The sequence below is a fragment of the Podarcis bocagei genome, assembly GCF_964188305.1.
Source record: "Podarcis bocagei genome assembly, chromosome: 17".
NCBI classification, from domain to species: domain Eukaryota; kingdom Metazoa; phylum Chordata; class Lepidosauria; order Squamata; family Lacertidae; genus Podarcis; species Podarcis bocagei.
Genome location: NC_138143.1, coordinates 42929770 through 42953488, shown reverse-complemented (window position 1 = coordinate 42953488; position 23719 = coordinate 42929770). Strand labels below are relative to the sequence as shown.

Sequence of the window (23719 nt, the reverse complement as noted above, 5' to 3'; positions counted from 1 at the left end):
GGGGTTGGGAGCACTCACCAGGGATCCACTAGGTGGATGAACGACGCGTCTGCAGCCCTTGCCGGGCGAGATGAGTGCTGATAAGTCCTTAACGTAGTCCAGAATCACATACACGGGGTACCAAGGGAGCACTCACCGGGATCCATAGTGGATGAAAGATGCGTGGTGAGCGCTGAACGATGAGAAACAACGTGGAGTCCAAAGGTAGTCACACGGGGCACCAAATGTCGAGAATCCAGCTCGACATCAGTAAGAAAATCAGTAAGAAATCAGTCTCACACCAAGATGACTTGAAGAAAAAGCTTTGGCTTCAGCCGTGCCATGTTTATTGTGTGCAGTAAGAAATAAATCATCCTCTCTCCTCCAGCACTGCGCTTGCTCTGCCTGGTACTCAAAAGTACCAAATCAAAGGAATGTAACCTTGCTTTTGCCCACAGACAAAGAGAGTGTTATGCTATGTGAGCCAATCATTAGTCTAGCATGAGGTGTTCACGTGCTCATCAAGCTCTTAACAATATCTCGTGCTGTAAAATCACTCTGCAATAATAAGAACTCTGCTCATGCTCTTATGTACAAGCAATCATTTTCCCACAGACCCCCCTGAGCAGCAGTTGTGTTCCCTAAAAATGCCAGTGCAGTCCTACCTCATCAGGGAAAGGTGCTTCACTGTGAATTGCACCAGTGTTACAGGGAAAAAAAACTGAAAATACATTTGTATCCCATATAAATGTGTTGATAATTGTTGCAAATAATTCAACAATAGACATACGAAGGGAGTTGTTAGGTAAGGCCTTTTGAGGCGTTCTCCCTCTATCTGTGTGGCTTGTGTATTTTTCTGCATTCACCTTGTTGGCCTTCCTTTTAGTTTCTCCTAGGTTTTAGGGTTCTTGCTTTTGTCCAGGATGGTCTGGTAGATTGGAGATCCTTCCCATGGATGAGTCAACCAGCAGTTGGCCTTGCTCCTTGATTAAAAGGGGGAGGGAATGTCCTGAAGGATATTTAATGCCTCCCTTGAGAATAGGAACTTATGGTAAGAAAAATCCTGGGTTTTGCACTTTTCAAATGGAAGCCAGTAATGTCAAGCTGGCCAGACGTATCTTGAACAACTGTGTCCAACTTACAAGATGGGTAGGGTGATAGATAAAGATTTGAGCACCCTTTGCACATCTTATGGACTCAGAATTGTATGAATATCTTCAGTATATACGGTATATTTTCATTCTTTTTACTGTAATCTTAAAAGGCATTACACAAAAAAGCAAAGAAAGTAAATGGGCGGGATTGAACTCAGGTGTTGCATGTGTGGAATGTGGTCTGCTTGCACAACAGGAACGTGGTCCATCTCTTCTCCACCAGTAAATCCGCTCTGGTGGTGTGGGGAAAACCCCAGAACAGGTTTGGAGGGAGTGCAGAGGGGGTTAAGTCCCATTGCATGAGTCAACCTTGTTCTGTACACACCTACTCCACTTAGTGCTACATTGGATTCCATCATATATCTTCAATTTTTTCAAGGTAGAGGATTCCTTATGTTGAAAGGTTGACCTTCTTTTTCATACGCCCTAAAAGAGGGCACTATCCACTGCTAAGGTATGTCTCTCTTTTTGGTCTTCTCTGAGAGCAGAGCACAGATAACGGTAGATATGATCTAGTATGAAACTCAATAATGCTGCATTTTGCACTGTTTCACTGTAGTATCTAACAATACTGGAAAAGACAGATTGTGATATTTACAGATAATGAGCATATATTAATCTAGTTTAAAGCAATATAATAGATGTCTTCAATATTCTCCAGTTACACTGCAGATGTTATACAAGTTAAAAACCTCAAAGGTTTTTGAAAAGCAGAAGTTAGAAGGAAAACCAGCGCCAGAAAACACAGAAGAGGATCCTTTTGCCATCCAGTTGATGTACTGGTGCCCTGAAAGTAGACTGTTTTGTGTAGCAGGGGTCTCTGCATATGTTATCGTTTACAGATTCAGCAAGCATGAAGTTAATACTGAAATCTCAGTAAGTTTGCATGAGTTTGCTTATCTATTGCATTGCTTACTTCAAGGCTTGGTGTGGAGTTTTGAAACACATCATATTCCAGAGTTGCATGTAGCATAAGTGAAAAGCTTAGATTTTGTTGATCAAGTAAAATTTCAGATAAGATGGGATGTTGCAACACAGAACTATGTTTGAAACAGGCAGTGCAATAATGACTGCACGTTTTAATTCCCTCTGTGTAATGTATAAATATATGCAAGTGATTGTAACACTATTTCATGTGTACTACTGTGAACTGTTATGTAGGAAGGCCCTGGGTGCAGATTGCATTTGAGCCAGTTGATTACTTAAAAAAACAACAACCCAAAATCAAATTCTCAGATGCAAAACATTTTACTGGGTGGTACTGTCTTTCTTCATAATAACCTTGCGTTTCTGTTTCTGAGATAACATTAGTGGCACAAAACTCCCAGGAGCCCGAATTCATGGTGATGAATCTGTTGAACAACTGCTTTAAGTACCCTCTATCTCATGCTTAGGAAGAGAGAGCAAAAAGCCCATTGTTATCCTTGAAATTCAGGTCTTAGGTTATAAGACTTCCCACCCCATTTATGTTAGTTCTTTAGATGAAGGTCAATTTCATCTTAAGTTGTTGTTGGGGGGCAGGTATTGGTTGGTTAATGGGCAAGTTCTGTGGAGGATATTTAGTGTTGATGATGTTTCCATTCCTCCCCTTAATTCATTCCTCCCCTTCATTTTAACTGAACTAATACCTTATCAAATGAATCTCTTGATTGCTATACTAGGAACTGACCAGATTTATTGCTGCTACTTATTTTTATTCAGAAAATACTTGATTTCATAAAATAACCTGGGTTTTAATTTCCTTAAGTCTTTAGAGGTGCACCTCCAAAGTGAGGCTGAAGATATCATTAGTCCCGAGGCAGAAATGATTCCTCCCTTTCCAAATGCCTCTTCCCCTCTTCCATCTTTAAAAGATCTCTCAGGCAGTACAAACACTGTGGCGGCATCTGAAGGAACGATGAAGGACAGTATCCCATGTCTCAGGTAAACAATTTAGATGGTTGAAAGGTTTGTTTCCCTCTCCCTCTGTTGTCCTCTCTTCTGTCAAAGCTTAGGATATAAAATTCCTTAAGGCAGGCAGGGATTTGGGGTTTTTTAGATTTGCTTGGCTTGTATTGCATTGTGTAGAACCCAGTAATGGCCAGTGGAATGGAATGAGGTGGCAAACCTTTACTGGCTCCCAGGAGCCGTGCATTTAGTATTGTGGACCCAAATTTATGGAACTCCCTTCCAGCTGAGGTCAGACAGGTATTCTTGCTGCTTTTTTTTTTATTCCAGCGGGCATTTTAATTGATGCTTGATTTTCCAGTTGTAACTAACTTTTATTTTTTCATATCTAGCGTGTCTAAATAAATAAGTGATGAGATAAAAATTATTGAAACTAAACAGGATGATGATGTATCAAAGATGATATATAAAGAGGCAGATAAAAATATAGAAAGTATACTAGCCAAATGTTTTGACCACATAGTCTTCTTTGGTGGATCAAGCACTGGGCATTAGAAAGCAGGTGTGAGGGAGCAGTGACATACAGAGGCAGAGTGTGGATTAAACATGGCCCCAGTTTTTATTGATTCCCATAGACTGTCTTGCAGGACATCTTTGGGGGAGGAAAAGGCTAAGGAGTAAAGCCTACACAAATCCGAAGTAGAGTACCTAGGACATTTGGATGGCACCGTGAACTGCTGCAACTCCTGCAGCCCAGCTGGTGCCAAGCATATTGCTCTGCTTTCCTTTGGACCACATCAGGGAGGCTGAGAGGGGGCAGATTTTGTCGTCTGGGCAGCCCTGGACCTCCAGACACTCTGCCCAGGCTTGCTTCCCAGGGAGGTCACTTCTGTGCTGCTAATGTAGCAAAAACAACATGGGGGGATCGCAGTTACATGTTACCAGTCTCTGTAGCCACAGCGGGCACTGTGGTTCTCCAGTAGTTCCCTCTGGAGGCGCACTCCATTGCCTCTCGAGATAGACAGATGCCAACAACAATGGACTGGGGTTTTGTTCAGCATCGGGCAAGGATCCATCCGCCAGGCAGCCTGTTTTCTAGCCTGCTGTTTTCACCTTGTTGGGTAGCCTGAAGGAGTTGCCGACAGGTCTGTCCATGACATGGGGCCACTCTGGGAGGTCCTGCCACAACCTGCACCCGATAACCAGCCGAGGTCGCTGATGGACTCCCAGAGTCTGATCAGGCCCCATGTAGCAACAGCCCCCCTGACTGGTAAACAGACTGACGTCTTGCTCTCTGCAGTGAATGACTTGGCCTGGGATGGCAAGCTTCAATCAATCCGACCTCCTGAGTCAGTATATCTTCAGGCTTCCATACATTAGGTACAGCAGAGCTTTTTTGTTTTGTTTTGTTTTTGAGAGAAAACCTTTGAGAGAAAAATTTCTTATAGCCTATGTAGATTATTTCAGATATTCTGCCCTAAATCACAGTCTCTTCTGAAAACTATAGATGTTTACTAGGTGGATAGCTCAGTTGGTAGAACATGAGACTTAAATTCGGGGTTGTGCGTTTGAGCCCCTGTTGGGCAAAAGATTCCTTTGTTGCAATGGGTTAGACTAGATGACCCTTGTGATCCCTTCCAACTCTACAGTTCTGTAGGCATAGAAGAGGAAGGGTGAGACGGCAGCTCCAGGGACACACTTAAGAACTGAATTCCCTCTCCACAGAGGCCCGTTTGGCACCCACATTGCATAGTTTTCTTTACATGCTGAAGACACACCTCTTTGCCCTGGCCTTTGATACATTAGATATGTATTTTATGACCCACCCTATTCTGTTGATTGAGATCTCTTTTGGATTTTTTTCTAAATTACTATATTTATAAATAGGTGTAACTTCATGCTGAAGGGAGGGTAAGAAACCAAGTCATAATAACAACTACAACCAATGAAAGCAGGGTTGCCATATTTCAAAGAATGAAAATTCAAACAGAAAATTTGTTGAGCTTTCTCTATCTTTTTTTGGAGCAAAATTGCAAAGAAATTGGACGTTTCTGAGGAAAATCGGCAAAAAATACACTACCAACATGGGTTGCCATACATCCAGATTTTCCCAGACATTTCGCCTATTTCTGTCCGGACATTGCTTGCGGCTGCAGTATTCCAGATATGTCCAGGACATTCCGGATGTTTGCCAACCCTAAATGAGAGTAGAGGTCATGCAACGGGAAGTTCTCTCCTCCAAGTAGCTTTTACAATTCTGTCTTCTGGTATAGCTTGGTCATTCTGTTCACGGTTTGTCCTTCTGCTCTTAGTGTTAAGACTCGTGCTGTGAGGATGCCTCCTGGTTACCAAGCGGTCCTTGTTATTCAGCTGGTGTGCGCTGATGGCGACTCTCCCCAACAGATAACCAGCCTAGCAGCAAACTCCGCATACGGCTTGTAAGTTGAAATATACTCAGAGTCCTGTAGTGATTTCATGCTCTTTATTGCAGCTTGCAAAACAGTGATTTGATTGCCCCCCAAACCTCAGGCTTTCATATACATTATTTACACAATGAGTCCCGTCTGATTGGCTGATTCTACTTCCCTCCTGAAGCCTGATTGGTCTTTTCCTGCAGGCCAATCAGTTGTTGCATTCTAGGATCCTACCAGCCTAATAGGCTGATTAACTTCCTCCTGGAGCCTGATTGGTCTTCTCCTGCAAGCCAATCACTTGTTGCATTCTAGGATCTTACTTGCCTATTGTTCTAGGATCCAAGCTTAGTACATAACATAAGTTAACCCAAAATATTTTAATTTTCTTCAGGAGATCATGTTTTTGCCAGTGTTGCTTGCACTACTTTGCACTGCAACGTGTCCTTTGGTGCTAAAGAGCTTGTTGTTGTTTTTTTTGGGGGGGGAGCAGCAGGAGAATGGCAAAACTGCTCAGACACATGCCTTCTAGGCACACGGCAAGCATAAGTGTTTCTGAGTCCTAACTATCTACAGAATTATCCTTGGTTTGGTTACTAACTGAGTGGTGCCTGCTGCTGCTCTTCCAACAATCAAGCCCCATTGCTCCCAGAGAGTGTGTGGTGTGTGTGGTGGCAAGAAGACCCGCATGTTAGCCACAGCAGGCTGTAAGTGGCCAGATGACTTCCTCTGGAGTGCTATAAAAGGAGAACATTTTTCTTTAAAAAATCTATCAGAGGCAGCACTAGAGCACCCTAAAGCAGGCTAAAGTAGACATGATTTGATCTGGGTGATGAAGTGCCTGGATTAAATCAGGTGAGTCCACTTTGGAATCTGAGATCTGTGGAATGTTCATCCCTAATGACAAGGCAGCGTCATGAGGTGGGAGAGACGAGTTTCTTTTGTGCTAGAGCTTCCAGGGCATTCAGGACATCCAAGGGTGGTTCTGAGGACAATCCCATCTCCCATTCTGCAGCTCCATGGCCTCAGTCCCCTGAGCTGGAAAACTGGAATCCAGGTTCATGACAAGCTGTGTATTGTATGTATGAAATGCACGATCAGGGTGAACAGACGTGTTTCAGCGTCAATTGAATGAGAGTTGGAGTGGTATTTCCACATCGCAAGAAGCATTTGGTTGGGGATGGGTCTAAATGGAATGAAGAGTCACGCATAACCCAACTTCTTCCTTTAACTGTGGCTGGATCATTGCTTGAAGCAGATAATACCAAAGCACAGTGTCCTTGAAGAATGTTTCTTTCCACAGAGTTGCCTTTGGAAGCTGCAATGGTTTGGCTGTTGTGGATTTTATGCAGAAGACCACACTGCTGAGCATGGGGAGTCTTGAGCTCTATGGGTCAAGTGATCCTTATCAACGCCAGCCTCGTTCTCCGCGCAGAAGCAAGCAGTTTACTGCAGGTAGGAAGAACTTGGATAGCATTTTTTCTTGTTGCCTGCAGTTTTTGGAATGGGTTAAAAATGCATGTGTGCTAGTTGAGAGAAAGCTCATAACGACACGAAAAGCACCGGACAGACTGCTTGTCATGTACTGATATTATTATTATTATTATTATTATTATTATTATTATTATTATTATTATTTTATTTTACCCACCCTTCACCCTTAGGTTGTGTAGTGGGTTACAATAATTTAAAACATGACATGAAAATTATTATTTTTTAAAGAACACCTTCTCCTGGGCTGCCACACCCCACCCAAGCTTCTGAGGGCAGTGGGGCTGTGAAGAAGGCCCTCTCTGCCAATCTTAATACCTGAGACGATCTGTAAAGAAGGATGCAGCCTAAGCCATTTAGAGCTTTAAATGTTAACATGAGCATCTTAAATTGGACCCAGAAACAAAATGGCAACCAGTGCAGCTGGTTTTAAAGCAGGGGTTACATGACATATAAATAAAATCCCAGCTAGTAATCGGCTTAGTCATGCTGGCCACATGACCTGGAAGCTGTCTGCGGACAAACGCCGGCTCCCTCGGCCAATAAAACGAGATGAGCGCTGCAACCCCAGAGTTGGTCATGACTGGACCTAATGGTCAGGGGTCCCTTTACCTAGTAATCTGGCCACTGTGTTCTGAACCAATTGACGTTTCTGGGTGATCTTGAAGGATGACCAAGATGATAAAAGGTCTGAAAATCAAGACTTATGAAGAACAGTTGAGGGTATTTTTAGCTTGGAGAAGATCAGGCTGAGAGAAGATAGCCACCTTCAAATCCCTAAAGGACTGTCTTGTAGAAGATGGAGCAAGCCTGTTTTCTCTGAAGGGTAGGATCCGAGCCAATGGATTCAAGTTACAAGAAAGGAGATTCTGACTAAACATCAGGAAGAACTTTCTGGTGGTAAGAGGTGTTCAAGAGTGGAACTGACTTCCTCAAAAGCTGGTGGAATCTTCTTCAGTCAAGTTTATTAAGCTGAGGTTGGGTGGCAGTCTGTCATAGACTCCCTCATTGCAAGGGTTTGAACTAGCTCACCCTCAGGGTCCCTTCTAACTCTACAATTCTATGATTAAGAAGTTCAGAACAGACAACTTTCATGCTAAGCTATGCTGTGCTCTTGGTTAGCATTTTGATTCCTCCCCTTGTTAAATCCTTCAGAAAGCTAAGAAGTGTTTAATTTGCATTCTGCCTATATTATCTTTTAAAACATTAGTTGAGGCAAATGAAACAAACTCTGAGCATCTAATCATCGGTACCTAAGTGCAGTAGTATGAAGATCACAAATTTCAGATATAGTATCACACTATGTAGAGTTTTCTGAAGCTCTGCATAGAGCTTACTCTTTTGAATCAGGTGTTTGTTTACTTGTGTTTTATCTTGTTTGAAATCCACTCTTCAGCAAAGCTTCCAGGATAGTTGCTGACAGGGAGAGAATATTGTATTTTGGATGCTTTGAAAAATAAAAATTGATTTGTTTTAGACAACTACATAATAAATATTTCTTTCAAGGTTGGACTCAAGCTATGATTTGGTTGAAAGCCTCCACTGCTTGTAGTCTAGCAGTGAGGTTTTTAAAGAGTTATACTGCTGAATAGGACAAACACAAGAGACCCAACAGCTTCGCAGGCAAACACATACCCATTGGTGGATGGGATGAGGCAGAAGTAGGCAGCCCATAAGAATACATATTCATGCAGCCAAAACACATCCATACATTCTTTTGCACAAACATGTGGAGAGTATGGAGATAAGTCAACATCCCCAATTTCCCCCCCCCCAAGCTTTCCAGGGCTTCTACTCTTTACTTGCTGGTAGGGCTGGAAGGATCAGTTCTCTCTCTCTCTCTTTTTTCAGTTTTCCAAATCTCTGCAGCAGTTTGCATTTACTTATTTAATTGTTTAAAAAAAACTTCTGAAAAGTCATCAGCATTTTAGGGCAAATTACTCATTTGTAGCACACACTTTTTGCAAGCCGTTCCCCCCCCAACATAAGGTATTTTTTATGTTATGTTCAACAGAGTGTTGTTCATTCTTATGCACATTTTCCCCTAATATATTCAGTTTTGTAAATCTTGTTTGGTTGGAGAATTGGGTTACAAATTATGGAGAAGTGTGAATTTTGAAGGATGGTGGTGTTTTGGTTCTCATATTGTTCGGGAAAGTGGGTTTGATTCATCTTCGAATGCAACTGAATTGAACTGCTCCCCCATCTTTGTCTTGTGCTCCAAGAGGACTATCCACATACTTTAGGAGTTGCCTAATGACTAAAGCACATCCTTTCTGTTTTTCCATTGGTCAGTAAGCATTTTCTCAGTGACCTAATTGGGAGCAGATTGGTTTTTCAATTGGTAGAAAGTTCAGAGGACACCTTAAGTCTGTTCTCCAAATACTATTTCTCTTCATAAATATGCCATAAGCTAAGACCAGACACACATGATGATGGCAATCCATGTTTAAATCTTCCTGTCACCTGTTTGAACCTTAAAAGCAGCTGGGGGTGGAGCAGAATTTGGATTTGTCTCCTGAAGCTGAGGAAGGAGAGGTTTAATCCCCACTCCCCAAGTCCTTTCCTTGCTGGGAATTGCTCACTTGAAATAAGCCACGGTGCAGCAATTCTTTTCTGTCTTCCTCCTCCTACCCTCCAAGAAAGGCTAGAGACAGCTTCATGGGCTCATTTCCATTGGGAAAATGGTGTGGCGCAAAGGGTTTAACCCTGTACAAGTATCACAGCCCTGATGCAAATCCATGACTGCTTACAAAGCTAGCAAGAAAGCTGAGTGATCAGTTATGGATATTGTGCGTCATGCTTGGTCCTCAGGATGAGTTTTCAGTGGCACAAGGATGCAAACTTGGCATAACAGACAGGTGGGCTGAGCAAGGTGCAAAGGAGAATCCTAGAATAAATGAAACAACCTTTAATCTCCCAGGTGAAGTCAGATGTAGTAGTTTTGCTTGTTTGTTTCTTTTTGGCACTTACATCCTACGTATTCAACAAACTCCACTGGACAGTTTCTACTACATCTTACCTGGTGAAACTTTAGAGCAGCAATTAAGCTACTGGAAAAAAAGGATGAAATGAATTTTGGAACAGCAAAACTCTCTAAGCCTTTCAGAAATGGCTTTTTTTTTAAAAAAAGACCTTACATACTTGCACTCTCTTTTACTGACTCTCCAGTATCCATCCCACATTTTTTAGTTCTTAAATTAATTTATTTGGTGTGTCTTCTGACTCAGAGGGGCCTGTGAAGACAGGTGTGAAGGTTCCTTCACCTGGGCTTATGTAGATGCTCTTATCATTTCCTTTCACTTTGGACTGTTTTTCCCCCACTCTTTCCTCTGCCTGCTGCTGCTGCTGATATTCTGGCATGTTCCCAAGACAACTTTTGCATGCGTGGCCTGTCTAACTTTTATCCTGATTTAACGAAACGGATCCGTACTTCCTATCAGAGTAAGTTCTCCAAAGAATAGGACAAGTGCTTTGTCAGGTGTCGGTGTGTTTCCATCCAACATGCATGCCATTTCCTCCTTTTTGGATGACGCGTGAAACATGCCTTGTTATACAGTGGTACCTTGGTTCTCAAACTTAATCCGTTCCGGAAGTCTGTTCCAAAACCAAGGTGCGCTTTCCCATAGAAAGTAATGCAAAATGGATTCATCCATTCCAGACTTTTAAAAACAACCCCTAAAACGGCAAATTAACATGAATTTTACTATTTAACAAGACCATTGATCCATAAAATGAAAGCAATAAAGGAAGTACTTCAGTCACACAATCGATCAATCAGTAGCTGAACTGGGTTCCACACAGTCACAAAAATGCAAAATAAATAGCAAAAACAGACCTCAGCGTAACACTCAAAACCGAAATGTAACCCTCAAATCGGAAGCGTAACACTCAAAACAGAGCACATTCGGTTTCTAAAAAAAGTTCTCAAACCGGAACACTTACTTCTGGGTTTGTAGTGTTTGGGTTCCAAGTTGTATGAGTACCAAGGCGTTTGAGAACCAAGGTACCACTGTAGTAGTAATTGTAACTGTACCATCTCTAGATCTGATGATGATTGTAGTTGAAATGGTGGTGAAATTTAGCAGAAATGGTTTTAATTTTCATTCATTTATTTACTTCATGAAATTTATACATTTGGTTGCAAAAAAACCCAACCACCTCATAGTGCTTCACCCAAAGAAAATTGCTAGAAGAGCAATTGGGTTTTCTGTTGAGGTTTTCGTGGATGGTGACAAAAGCTGTGGAGACCGGGCACTTGCGAGAGCCTGCGCGGACTGCCTCTCTAGGCTGCGCATTTGCAAGTGTCCTTTGTGTGTTGCTGCATAAACTGTGGAACCATCTTCAATATTTCTGCAATATGCATGTGTGTGTGAACATATGTCTCAGAAACTCTGGCCCACCGAGGGTTGCAAGACATACGTAAATGGATGTTTAAATATGTGTGCATGTTTGTCGCCCCCCCACCCCCCGCTCTGTTTTTCTTTCCCTTCTTCCAAATCAGTGGCAAACCCTAGTTTGCTGTTGCATGTAATTGGGGTAACCTGCCACAGTACAGAACACACAGCAATCAAATTTGTTTCTGCATGAAGTACGAATCTGTCTTCAGTACTTTTGGCAACTGAAGAGAAGCATAATGCTCTTTGTGCGTTAAAATCTGTTTTTATATATTAAAAAAAATGATATGCATTTGAAGGGAAGTTGAGAGGTTAGTACTTTGCACAGATGTGCCGTCCCACCTTCTTCTTCAGATCAATACCAAGAGAAGCTGCGCCTGTACAGCACTGGTTTGCAAGCCATCGTGTCAATATCACATCCTCTCTCATCAGGACAAAGTTGTCACATTTTTCTGGCTAACGGAGGGCTTTTGGGGGGATGGGGAAGGACTGCAGCCTGGCAGGAAATTGTTGAATGTTCCTTCACTGTACACTGCAGTCCCAGTGAAAATTGGGGAGTCCCGCATACATACACACCTTGGCATTCACGTAAGAGCACTCTTCCACCACACCAGCCGTTCTGCCATCTTGTACCTCCCCGTCTTCATCCTGGTAGGCAGCAACAATGGATGGCTGGAGGTCAGGTGAGCCCCTGCTGTCTTGTTCCTGGTGTCTTGTCTAGTTCGTCTCTTGACTCGTCGGAATGGATTAGTTTGAACGTGAATACTCGGTTGTAGCCTTCTGCACGAGATCAAATCTCTCTGGGCTTGCCAGAAATTCTTGAAACTTTAAATATATACACTCAAAAGCCATTTCTTCTAATGAAAGTATTAATCTGCAGAAATATTGTACTAGGGATATTTAGGGAAATTTAGTTTTTGCTTCTGAAATTATTTTCTCTGCATTTCTTACGTGGAAGCATACATCCTTGCTGAAAGATATGAGAGGCACTTTACTTTTATATTTACTTTAGAGATCTTTTTTTGTTAGCACTGTTTTAGTTTATGTTTTATTGATATGGAATTCATCAAAAACATGAATCAAATCAATTTTTTTAAAAAGGAATAGTATCAGGTATCCAAACTAGGATATATATATAAAAGAATTGCTACACACTGAGGAAGATCCTAACATCCAGCTGAAGGAATAATAGAAGGAATTGACACAGTGTCTACTAGTAATTGCAGGCATGCTTACATTCTTTGAAATGACTATTTTGGTGTTTCTGTTGAAATTTATACAGTGTTTCTGTATGGTAATAGCTGTTTGTTTAAATATTCCCCCCATGGGTGAAATTAATTACTATTGTTAGTAGTTACCATAAGTGGTGGTTCAATGCCAACAAAAGTAACTAATCTCCTTTTGTAGGAGCGTCCTTTCAGAAGGTAGCTGCAATTACCACTCAGCTACATGAAAAGCAGTTTAACTTAGTTGTTTTGCTCTGACATAATGTTCATGTTTACTCAGAAGTCTGTTGCACATGTTTAGTAGACTTTACTTGGTAGTAGGATGCTTAGGATTTTAACCTAACTACTGATTATGATGATAGTGCTGATACCTCCTTCATAACAGCTTCCGTAAAATTATATGCAGAAAATAAGTTACTATTGAAAATAACTTCTTCATGAAATGACTGTAGAAATCTCTAGTTTTCCTTAGCTGCCAAAATCAGGGGAGAACTAGCTTATAGACTGGGTACCTCCAGGCTGGTCGCATGGGGCTATTGTCCAAGAGTCAAATCCTATAGCTCCTACTCTTGTCTTTGAACCACATTCATTTAGGACTGATCTCTCTATCCCATATCAAAAGACTGGAGGGTTTCGTTTAAGAGTATCAAATGTAACTGTAAAAATAGTCTTTCTGCAGTTATTACCAGGGATCCATAGGACAGGAGCACACCGCCAAGAATTAATGGTCTTGTTAACTTTAATGGACTGTGTGTTTTGCCCATGACTCATATATTCCAAAAGTGGCTCAAGTTATTCCTCTCCCCTTCTCTCCAATGGCTATCTGGTGAATTGCTGGCAGGCTTCATGCCCACTTTCCTTCTATTTAATTTTGTACACCTGCAGCTAATTAATTTTGCCTGGTGCCTAATCCCATGACAGGGATCACATCGGTAACAAATGGTGGAGATGAATAAGGGTAATAGCTTCTGGAGAAAAGAGACCATCATTTAGTCATTTAATTTATGGGACTCCTCACTGAATAATTTATCTAGCCATCGTGCAAATAAATAACATTTAGGAATGCATGAATCCCATAGCCTTTGTTTTCAACAGTTAGGAGATTTTGAAAGTTCCTAAGAAGCATGGTTAAAAGAGAGAGGCAGTGCAGAGTTAGTAACCACGTCTAGTTTTCAAACAGCTAAAATTAGCAATAAAGACTTAAATGTCTGAGGGGATTGAAACAGAGCTTAATTTGTACTAGGCACAGCTGCAGAATTCCTCTCCTTTCATTATACCAAGAGGAAATAGGAAATTGAAGAATAGGAAATTGAAGATTTTTTCCCAAGTATGTGCAGATTCCTTTTAATACGCCAGTTCCCACATACCAGGGAAGGTGGAATGCAGGCTTTACGATTTAGTTCACAGAATTATAAGGTGTCTGAAGTTCTATTTCAACTATTTGCAGATGGCAATGGTTGATGGCATTACGGATTCTCATCAAGAGAGGTGCAGTCCATTTATCCCTTCAAACTCTGTCATTATGCAACCAGTCCTCAGGTTCCCAGACAGCTAACCTCTCTAGGGGGCTGTAGCAGAAAAATGCAGTTTTGTTGTCTGAGCAATCAATTTGCCTTGCTTGCTGGAAACGTTTTGCTAGATCGTGACTTTCAGAGTCATGAAGTCCATGCTGCTGAGTGGAGTGAAAGGTGTTTGGAAGCATGGATCACCATCACCTCTAGGTGATGCTTTTGGACTTATTGTGGCATTTTTCTCATGAGATCAGGGGAAGTGATGGGTGACATGTAGAGAATGCCTTGTTGAAGTCTGTAAAGTGCCCCAGCTGACATTCACGGGAATGTCGGATTTGACATGAATGATGTGCTGTGAAAAGTGAGGATGCATTTTCAGAAACTGAGAGCTTTGCTTTCATGAGAATTTAACTCCATCCTCTTCCATCCACATCTCAAACATCTAGAAAGCCATTTCAATTTTGGATAGTTCAGTTGGATAGAGTGTGGTGCTAATAACACCAAGGTGTCACAGGAAGTGTTAGAAACTGAGATATGAAAACCAGGAGCTAAATGGCACCTTAGACCGAGGTTATGGGCGCAACAACAGAATGTCTAGGTGTGCTTTTTTATAACAAGAATACAAAGCTGAAAATGAATGAGCTGCAGCTAAAATATTATGTTCATTTTTCACAAGGTCTAGTGCTTCCCCTGCCCACCCCCCTAATATTCTTAAGAGGGTCTCTTCTCCTCTTCAGAGAGCAGCTGGAAGTGGGGAGGCAGAAAAAGCTCCTCCTTTCCTTCTACTCTACAGCTTTAATCTGAAATCTTAGGCGCAGTGCTGCACCCAGAGCTCAGAAACTGCTTGCATTAATGAAATTCCCTGTTGCAAAATGCGCCTGGAACGGTGGGAGTTTCGAACCCTGGTCAAAGGTTTGATCCCTGTATGGGGCAGCTGCATATTCCTGCACTGCAGGGGGGTGGACTCAAAGATCCGCAGGGTCCCTTCCAACTCTACAATTCCATGATCTCTAATTTGTAACCCATGCCAAAGCAACTTGGTCCAGCTGCAGCCAGGTTATTTGCTTCAGTGTAGTATTAGTAAGCTGACTGTGAGGAAGCACAGGTTTAATCTGTCCAGGATAAGGAGGTGCGTTTTATGTCTTCACCAGCTCTAAACTGTGTAACAGCAGGAGGACTGAAATTACTGGTTCATAGAATAGGATAAGCAGTGTCAGTGTGATCTTTTATGTGGTCTTTCCTTTCGTTTGCAGTGGTCAGTGAACTGTGTAAGGCATGCGCCAGTTGATGAACTCCCCCCCCCCCATCCAAGCGTGTTAATGTTTCACGGCTTCATCAAGTGGCATAACTGAGTATATTGGGATTTCAGGATCTGGCAAGGAACCCTTGGGATGAAAAAGCTCTTGTAATGGCAGTTTAGGGATGTAGGGAGCATCTATTTCCCACCAAATATGGAAATCAAATGGACACATCAACCAGTTATGCCTCTTGGATACATACATGATTATGTAGAGTTTAATATTGGCTCCATATGGCTTGATTTTTTAATTTCATATTGGAGTGTGTAAAGTATGTGGCCAGGTCTCTGTTATATTTGTATGTTTTGGGGGGGGGGGTTATGTGAACAATCCCGATTATTTTTAACACCATGCCACCCCGCTAAAAATGTTTCTTGTTGAACAAGGTATTTGTGGGCAAAAAAACTTTCCCACCGCTACTGCCCCTAGATAATTGATTATATCATATTTTCCTTGCGTTTCCCCCCAGGTCTTACTGAGCTTTCGGATGGTCCAGCGTCACTGGAGCTGGAGAGATGCAAGTCTCCCACAACCTCAGGTAAATGTGCTCTGGTATGTCAGCAGTTTGTGATGGTCACTCTGTTTCTCACTTGTGAGATGAAGCACATCTCCACTCTTGAAATGTTATATATTATGTTCGCTGGGAAATATATTTGTAATAGGAATAGCAATATTATTATAGCTACATTATGATTTTATACACACACACACAGAATCCTGCAAACTACAGTGGCACCTCGTGTTAAGTACTTAATTCGTTCTGGAGGTCCGTTCTTAACCTGAAACTGTTCTTAACCTGAAGCACCACTTTAGCTAATGGGGCCTCCCGCTGCTGCCACTGCATGATTTCTGTTCTCATCCTGAAGCAAAGTTCTTAACCCGAGGTAATATTTCTGGGTTAGCAGTGTCTGTAACCTGAAGCGTATGTGACCTGAAGCGTATGTAACCCGAGGTACCACTGTATAAGGTGCTTTGGAAAGGTATGAAATAACTTGCTCAATCATGTTTATTTTATTTTTCAGATTATTTTATGTTCACTTATATTTATGTTTTATTTAATCCCAAATTTGTGCCCAAAGTGACTCACAGCATAGAGGATTAACAGCAACTAATATAACAATTAAAAAATCTGTAGTGACTTCTTTTTTTATTTTTTAATGTCACTGCAGATCACATAAACGGACACTGTACAAGTCCAACTTCCCAAGGCTGCAGCTCTGGGAAAAGGATGTCTAGTGCGGATGTTTCAAAAATAAACCGCCGCGGTTCTGGAAAGCCTCCATTCAGGAAAGTGCAATCTGCTGCTTGCATGGAGATTTCTTTGCCAGTCACAACGGAAGGTCAGTAGACATGTGCATTTGGGAGCTGCTGTTTTCACCTTTTTAAAATTTAAAATTGATCTATGTGGTATTTCACTTCACTTTTTGTGGTAGTAGCATTTATACTGCTGCCTCTCGATAATTATTAAATGGGCAATTCTTTGGAGGTAGGTGCATGTGTGACATCACACAAAGGTGACCAATTAACGTGGAGGCTCCATAATGTGACAAGTAAAAAAGAAAAACTCTGAGAGGGCTTTGAAAGCACAAACTGGGGTTGGTGAATGCATTGAAGGACCCCTGGCAACCATGAGTCGTTTTTGTATTTTAATGTGGTTTTTAAGGGGTTATTATTCTTAGATATTTAAAGAATTTGGCACACAAGCTTAGCCTTCTAGAGTTTCTAATAAGCACTCTCTCTTTTGGGATTATTGCAAGTAATCGGTTTGTGAGATTATGAAGACAAACAGGCTTGGATGTCTATTCTGGGACAATGCTGTTTTATATGCTCTGTAAAGACCACCTGTAGCTTAGATGCGTAGGCTTAGGACATACCTATCATCTATCTAACTAACTAACTAACTACCTATCTAACTACCCTTCATCTGAAGATCTCAGGGTAGTAAAAATGCAGAATAAAACCACAAAATATATAATAAAAACAAGAACAAAACAAACCAAGAATCCCCCTGATGCATTTAAAAAGACATCAACTGTTAATCAGCCCAAAGCCTGGCTGAAGGGGAACATTTTCACCTGGTGCCTAAAGATGTCTAACGAAGGTGCCAGGTGAGCCTCCTTGGGGAGAGCGTCCACAAATGGGGCCACTGCAGAAAAGACCCCGTTCTCGTGTTGCCTCCTTCAAATGAATCTCCAATTACACAGTCTCAGGGAGCAGCTTTGATACCTTGGAGAGCTGCTGCTAAACGGTGAAGGCAGTAATGGACCAGAGGGACCCCATGGCCTCTTCTCGGTAGAAGGTGTGTTCATTTGTATTCCTCTCTTTTGGCAGAAACCAGAGAGAACTCCATCAGCCATTCTCGAAGCTCCAGTGTCTCCAGTATAGACAAAGAATCTAAAGAAGCAATTACAGCATTGTATTTCACAGAGTCGTTTTCACGGAAAAATGACACCACAGTGTCTCCTTGCCTTTGGGTTGGTACAGGCCTCGGTATGGTCTTGACGCTATCCCTTAACCTGCCCACTGCAGATGAATTGAGGCAGACAGAGCCTGTAGTCGTTTCTCCAAGCGGTAAGAAATCTTGATTTCCTGGCTTTCTTGAAAATATGTAAAAATACGCCACTAAGCACAATAACTTGTTAAACTCAGGATGTGTCTCCCTTTGGTGCTGTGGAGGGGCAATGTGGTCAGAAATCTTACGATTTAGGCTTAGTTCTCACTGAAGTGCTAACCCTACATCTCAGCTGTACCAAATCCTTACTTCCTGACATGGTAATTTTCTGTGTTCAAGGAGTTGTTTTGTGGAGAGAAGGATTATTGTTACACCCCGCCTTGCAGCCCGAAGTGGTACAGCCCATGCAAATCAGTGAGGAGCAAGCTCTCTTATAAAGCAAATGTTATTTTAGATTATTTTTGTTTATTATAAACTAGACTTAAAACTTCTTCTGCCTTGCGGGATATCTTCAGGAGAAGAAAAGGCTAGGTAAAGGGTCCCCTGACCATTAGATCCTGTCGTGGCCGACTCTGGGGTTGTGGCGCTCATCTCGCTTTACTGGCCGAGGGAGCCGGCGTACAACTTCCGGGTCATGTGGCCAGCAGGACTAAGCCGCTTCTGGCAAACCAGAGCAGCGCACGGAAACACCAAGCGGTACCTATTGATCTATTTGCACTTTGACGTGCTTTCGAACTGCTAGGTTGGCAGGAGCTGGGGCCGAGCAACGGGAGCTCACCCCATCGCAGGGATTTGAACCACCAACCTTCTGATTGGCAAGTCCTAGGCTCTGTGGTTTAACCCACAGTGCCAAGGCTAACCCTGCACAAATCTGGAGGGGAGTTCCTAAGACAGTTGGATGGTGTCTTGTACGCCTTCTTCCGTCAACTCCTGCCTCCAAGCTGGTGTCGAATTTATTGCTGTGCTTTCCTTTGGAACACATCAGTGAGGTCAAGTGGGGGGTCTTGTCATCTGGGCAGCCCAGGACCTCCATATACACTGCCCAGCCTTGTGCCCCAGAAAGGCCACTTGGGTGCTTACAAATGCAGCGGTTTGACTTCCCCCCTGGAGGCACACTCTATTGTCTCTCGAGGCAGATGGATGCCAACAGCAACAGATTAACTATTGCTTCCTTTGCCCGACCAGAGATGAATGGTTGATGAAGATGATGGGCAAAATGGCAAAAATGACTGGGAAAATCAGGAACCAGGAAGATAAGAAACTTTAATAAGGAATGGGGGGGGGGATACAATTTACTTTGTAAACAACTAAAAACTTTGGCAGGATTTGAGTAACGCTTGCAGTGATTAAAAACGAAGGAGAAAATGGATTATCTTAAGAATATAGAGAAAATATATGATGCAGTAGAAAAAGTTTGATCATGGAGGGGTGGAGAGAAGTCTAAGGATTCAGGGAATCCTAAATGCTGATGATTATGATTAATGTTTGAATTCAAATCTAAAATTGAATAAAAAAGATTTTAAAACAAATAAAACTATTATTTCCTTTGGAAGTAGCAACTGCAGTAACCAGCTCCATCTTCTGACTATTACTAGCTGCGAGTTTGCTGACTGGCTATTTTTGGCTATAGTGATATTTTTTTCTTGAAAAATAGGTGCCAGAATTCTCCATGAACACCTCCCTTGTCCCTTACAATTGCAATGGCGCTCACCTGAGAGGTGCCAGAACTGAGTTCCAGTAAGTTCCAACTGAAAAAAACCCCTGGCTTTTTCTTACAACGTTAAGAATAGCTTCCAATTTTTTGAAGGAAAAAAGACTCTCGCTTTGTCATATTTGGAGGTAGCGGGAGCTAAATTCCTATTTTGCTCATTCCAGGAAACATGACGCCAAGACTGTGCTCCTCCCTTCCGCTCCAGTTGCACATGAGAAGTTAATGGCATGGGTGGGAACTATTCAGATAATTCAAAGAGGTGATAGGAGATTTTCTGACCAGCATAATCTCTTGAGTGCTGCCAGCAGGTTGGCATGCGACTTCCCAGAATTGACTCCCTCAGGTTTTAGAGATTTATAAACCAGCATGGCTGTTCTAAAGTCTAATCATTTGTCAATGTCACGAGACAGCAGAAGAGGAAGATGCACATATACTCAACAAATGACTGTATCAAGTTGGTTAGTGTGTGTTGGCAGCTTTATAGCTAATTTGGGGAAGTTAATCAATCAATTTGAATTATGTTTCCTAGGGACCGTTCTGTCACTGAAGGGAGCAGTGTTAACGTTTGGTTGCTTGAGCTGCACAGGGACCCTAATACACCCACCCTATGAAACATGGAGAGATCCCAACAGCACCGACGAAAGCGAAAGCACAAGAAAAAGAAAACTCGTCATGCATTCTCCCTGCTCGTCCCAGGACATGGGAGACCACCAGTTTGCCGTTGTCTGTTCAGAGAAACAAGCCAAAGTTTTTTCACTGCCTTCCCAGATCTGCCTCTACGTTCACAATATCACAGACACCTCCTTTCTCTTGCGAGCGGATGTGGTGACCATGTGTAACAGCGCTTGCTTGGCATGCTTCTCTGCCCATGGGCATATCATGATACTGAGGTATTTAAAATTATTAAGTGACTCTGAGCTATTCCCTATCAAAGGGAAGGGGAAAATGGCCAGCACATTTAGGGGTGATGTGTATTTGCTTATCAAAGGAACCTCTGAAACAGGATTCCAACCTCTCAGGATGTTTCTGGGGGGAATTTACTGCTGACATGTCTAGTCGATCTGTGTGTTGCCAACCCCTGGAATAGGGAAATGGTCTGGGCAATTGGACAGGATTGCATCCAAGCACTCTCTCCCATTCATCTTGGTTCTTTACCAATTTGAGGGCAGTAGGAAGATGGCTGAAATGCAAGCGATGGAAGATATGAAGCAAGTCCAATAACACAGCGATTAGAGAGAGCTCACTTTCAGGCCTACTTTGTGAGATTGATAGTGATGAAAAAGTCTTTCTTCTTTGCTATTGTTTTAGCTTGTTGGCCTGTAGAACTCTTCCAAATGCTTTAGAAGGACTACAATTCTGGCCTACAATTTTGAGTTGGTGATACACTTGATAGTCTACTAACACCCAGTTTACTAAACACTTTGGTGATAAAATCACTGGCATCTGCTCCAACTCGGATGATGCCTTTTTAGAGTAGAATCAAAAAGGCTCATTGCAAGGGCAATATCTAGTCATGCTGTGATGGATGCTTCTCAGCTTCTTTGTCTCACTTGCTTGGACAGCTACCATTCGCATGCTCAACATTGTGGCCTGTCAGAGTTGCCAATTAAGGGAACACTGTGATTTGTTTGTTTGTTTATATTTATACACTCCATCAATTCTACAAAAACATCAAAGCAGTTTACAAAAAGATAATAGAAAAAATTACAACCATACTTTAAAACATAGAGAAGTTTAAAATATTAAAACAGATTGTAAGCTTCTGGGTAGACTTTTCTAAATAAGATTTTTTTTGCAGTAGTTCCACTCATTCCTAGAGGAGCAGTGCTGGAAGTCACTGTTGTTCTAACCCTTGGCCTTTGTCCCAGGTTCTGCCTTGTCTACCATGCTATTTAAAACATGCCTTTTAATATCTTAGTAGAACTTCTGAGAAAGATAATCTAGCGGTTTGGGGGGGAAGTGTCATCGTGTTGCTGATATGCACCTGTACCTCACATCCCCATCCTCTAATCTCAGGGTAGGGGCAGAAGTAATAATAACAATAACAATTTATTATTCATACCCCGCCCATCTGGCTAGGTTTCCCCAGCCACTCTGGGCGGCTCCCAGCAGAATATTAATAGTATTTTGGAGGCAGTTAGATAATTTGCACAGGTAGCAGCTTTGCTACCTGCGAGGTTTGGATATGCTTTATGCAAAATGTTTATCATAAGATGAAATTTTACCTGGGGCTACTGTAGCACCTGAATGAACCTGACCATTGGTTGATTTACAACCTAATCCTATACAGGAGCAAGTGGCACTGTGTCCAGTGGGACACACTCCCAAATAAATACGCATAGGATTGCAGCTGCTTTGATGGCAAAGTTGAGAATCTGGACTGCGGGGAATACTGTATTTTCTATTCCAACGTATAATGTCTGCTTGTTTCTTTCCAGTTTACCCAGCCTCCGCCCTTTGCTAGATGTTCACTATTTGCCCGTAACAGACATGAGGATTGCCCGGACCTTTCGTTTTACCAACGAAGGACAAGCGTTGTATCTTAGTTCTCCCACAGAAGTCCAGAGATTGAACTACAGCCAGGAAATGTTTGACAATCTGCAGGTGAGTCTGGAAACCTCGTCAAACACTGTGGTTGGAAGTGTCTGGAAATGGGCAAAGAAAGGAATGAGAGGAGGGGAAAACATCCCATTCTGTTCCAGAGTGTAGTATGGTGAAAGTACCTGCCTTCTGGTCTGTTGTTTTGCCTAAAATTGCTTTGTTTTTGCCCAGGACATGCTTGGGGAGTTGTTCACTCCGGTGGAAACTCCGGAGGCTCAGTACAGAGGCTTTCTGAAGGGGCTGTTTGGTGGAACCGGAGGCACACTCGACAGAGAAGAGCTCTGTAAGTCATCTTCCCCCTCTCACTCGCATCAAACACAGAACGGAGAAAAAAGCCAAATAGAGCTAATAGTGAAGGAGGCATTTGCGTGGCGAGTTCCCGCCTCCCCCCTCAGAAATAAAGACACGAGACACAAGAATTCGAGTTAATGAGTCAAATTAGGCCACAACTTTATTGATTACAGGAATTGAGGGGTATTGGCTTAGGCATTGGTCCTAACAATTAACCGGCTTCAGCCTGCTGGCTGGAAGACCCGTGAGGGTTAACCACCAGTAGGGGGAGTCCTGCTGAGGCATGTCAACTAGGAGCTCCCCCCCGGAGTTACCCCTCGGGGGCGTGCCGTGGGCCCACACCTCCATAGGCTTAGGACAAGGCCACGCCCCCGGAATCCTTTACCGGACTGCCCTTTGTTTTGGGGGAAGGTGATGGCGCTTCCTTCCCCCCTTCATCTACATAACAAAAGATCCATACCCCTACGAATGTCTAACCGCCAATACCGGGGAGTTGTGACAGATTGCTACGAGGTAGGCAAAAACCAAGTGGCTGGTGCCAATCTGCCAAATGGAAAAATTCCTACCAGGCCCCTTGACGGCGACCAAGCAAAGCCCATAGCATCGTCATAGTGCCTATCCTAACGGGTGGGAGGGAAGGGAAAAAACCTGGCTAGCTGCGGCGCGGGAAAGAGCCTCGCGTGAGGCCAATTGGCTGGCCCAGGGATGACACGTCTGAGGATTCCCTGGCATCGCAGGGGATGGAGGCAGCCCCCGCGAACGTAGAATGGAAGAAAATGAAATTGGTGGCCATGCCCACACAACTTTTTGGATGTGCTGCTTTTCCCTGTGCAACAAAATGGGAAAGATTATTCAAATAGATAACTTTGGTGATAGAGTGGTACCTTGGTACTTGAACGGCTTGCTCCCAAACAAATCGGCTCCCGAATGCCACAAACCTGGAAGTGAGTGTTCCAGTTTGCAAACGTTTTTCGGAAGCTTTCGCTTGAGTGCAGGAAGCTCCTGCAGCAAATCAGACGTTGCACCTTGGTTTTTGGATGGTTTCGGGAGTCGAATGGACTCCCAGAATGGATTAAGTTTGAGAACCAAGGCACCACTGTACTGTGTTTGACACCACTAATTCAAAACAGCTTTTCCACAAGTTGGTGTGTGTTAGTGTGCCAAGGGCTATGGCCAGGGTTCTGCCTAGATAGGAAAGGGGAAAAGCATCCCTTGTCACTATCACAAGTTGATCTAACAGGTAAGACTTTCTCCAAAGATTCTTGCTACCTTTCTTTTGTGTGGGGAGGAGAGAAGTGAGCCTCTGGGGA

General features: G+C 42.7%; 1 protein-coding gene across 3 annotated transcripts in view; it reads left to right on the top strand.

The window, feature by feature from the left end:
- The window catches only part of STXBP5L (syntaxin binding protein 5L), a 68942-nt gene that overhangs the window by 40859 nt on the left and 4364 nt on the right, over window positions 1-23719 (top strand). For 2 of the 3 annotated variants that reach the window (XM_081176189.1, XM_081176191.1), the window contains 11 exons: window positions 1795-2009; window positions 2881-3056; window positions 5333-5458; window positions 6735-6886; window positions 10295-10366; window positions 15824-15892; window positions 16524-16694; window positions 17686-17925; window positions 20047-20407; window positions 21956-22121; window positions 22290-22401. In XM_081176189.1, coding sequence (XP_081032315.1) covers window positions 1795-2009; window positions 2881-3056; window positions 5333-5458; window positions 6735-6886; window positions 10295-10366; window positions 15824-15892; window positions 16524-16694; window positions 17686-17925; window positions 20047-20407; window positions 21956-22121; window positions 22290-22401 — 1860 coding nt within the window. The remainder of the gene's footprint in view (window positions 1-1794; window positions 2010-2880; window positions 3057-5332; window positions 5459-6734; window positions 6887-10294; window positions 10367-15823; window positions 15893-16523; window positions 16695-17685; window positions 17926-20046; window positions 20408-21955; window positions 22122-22289; window positions 22402-23719) is intronic. The other variant, XM_081176190.1, reaches the window with a different exon arrangement.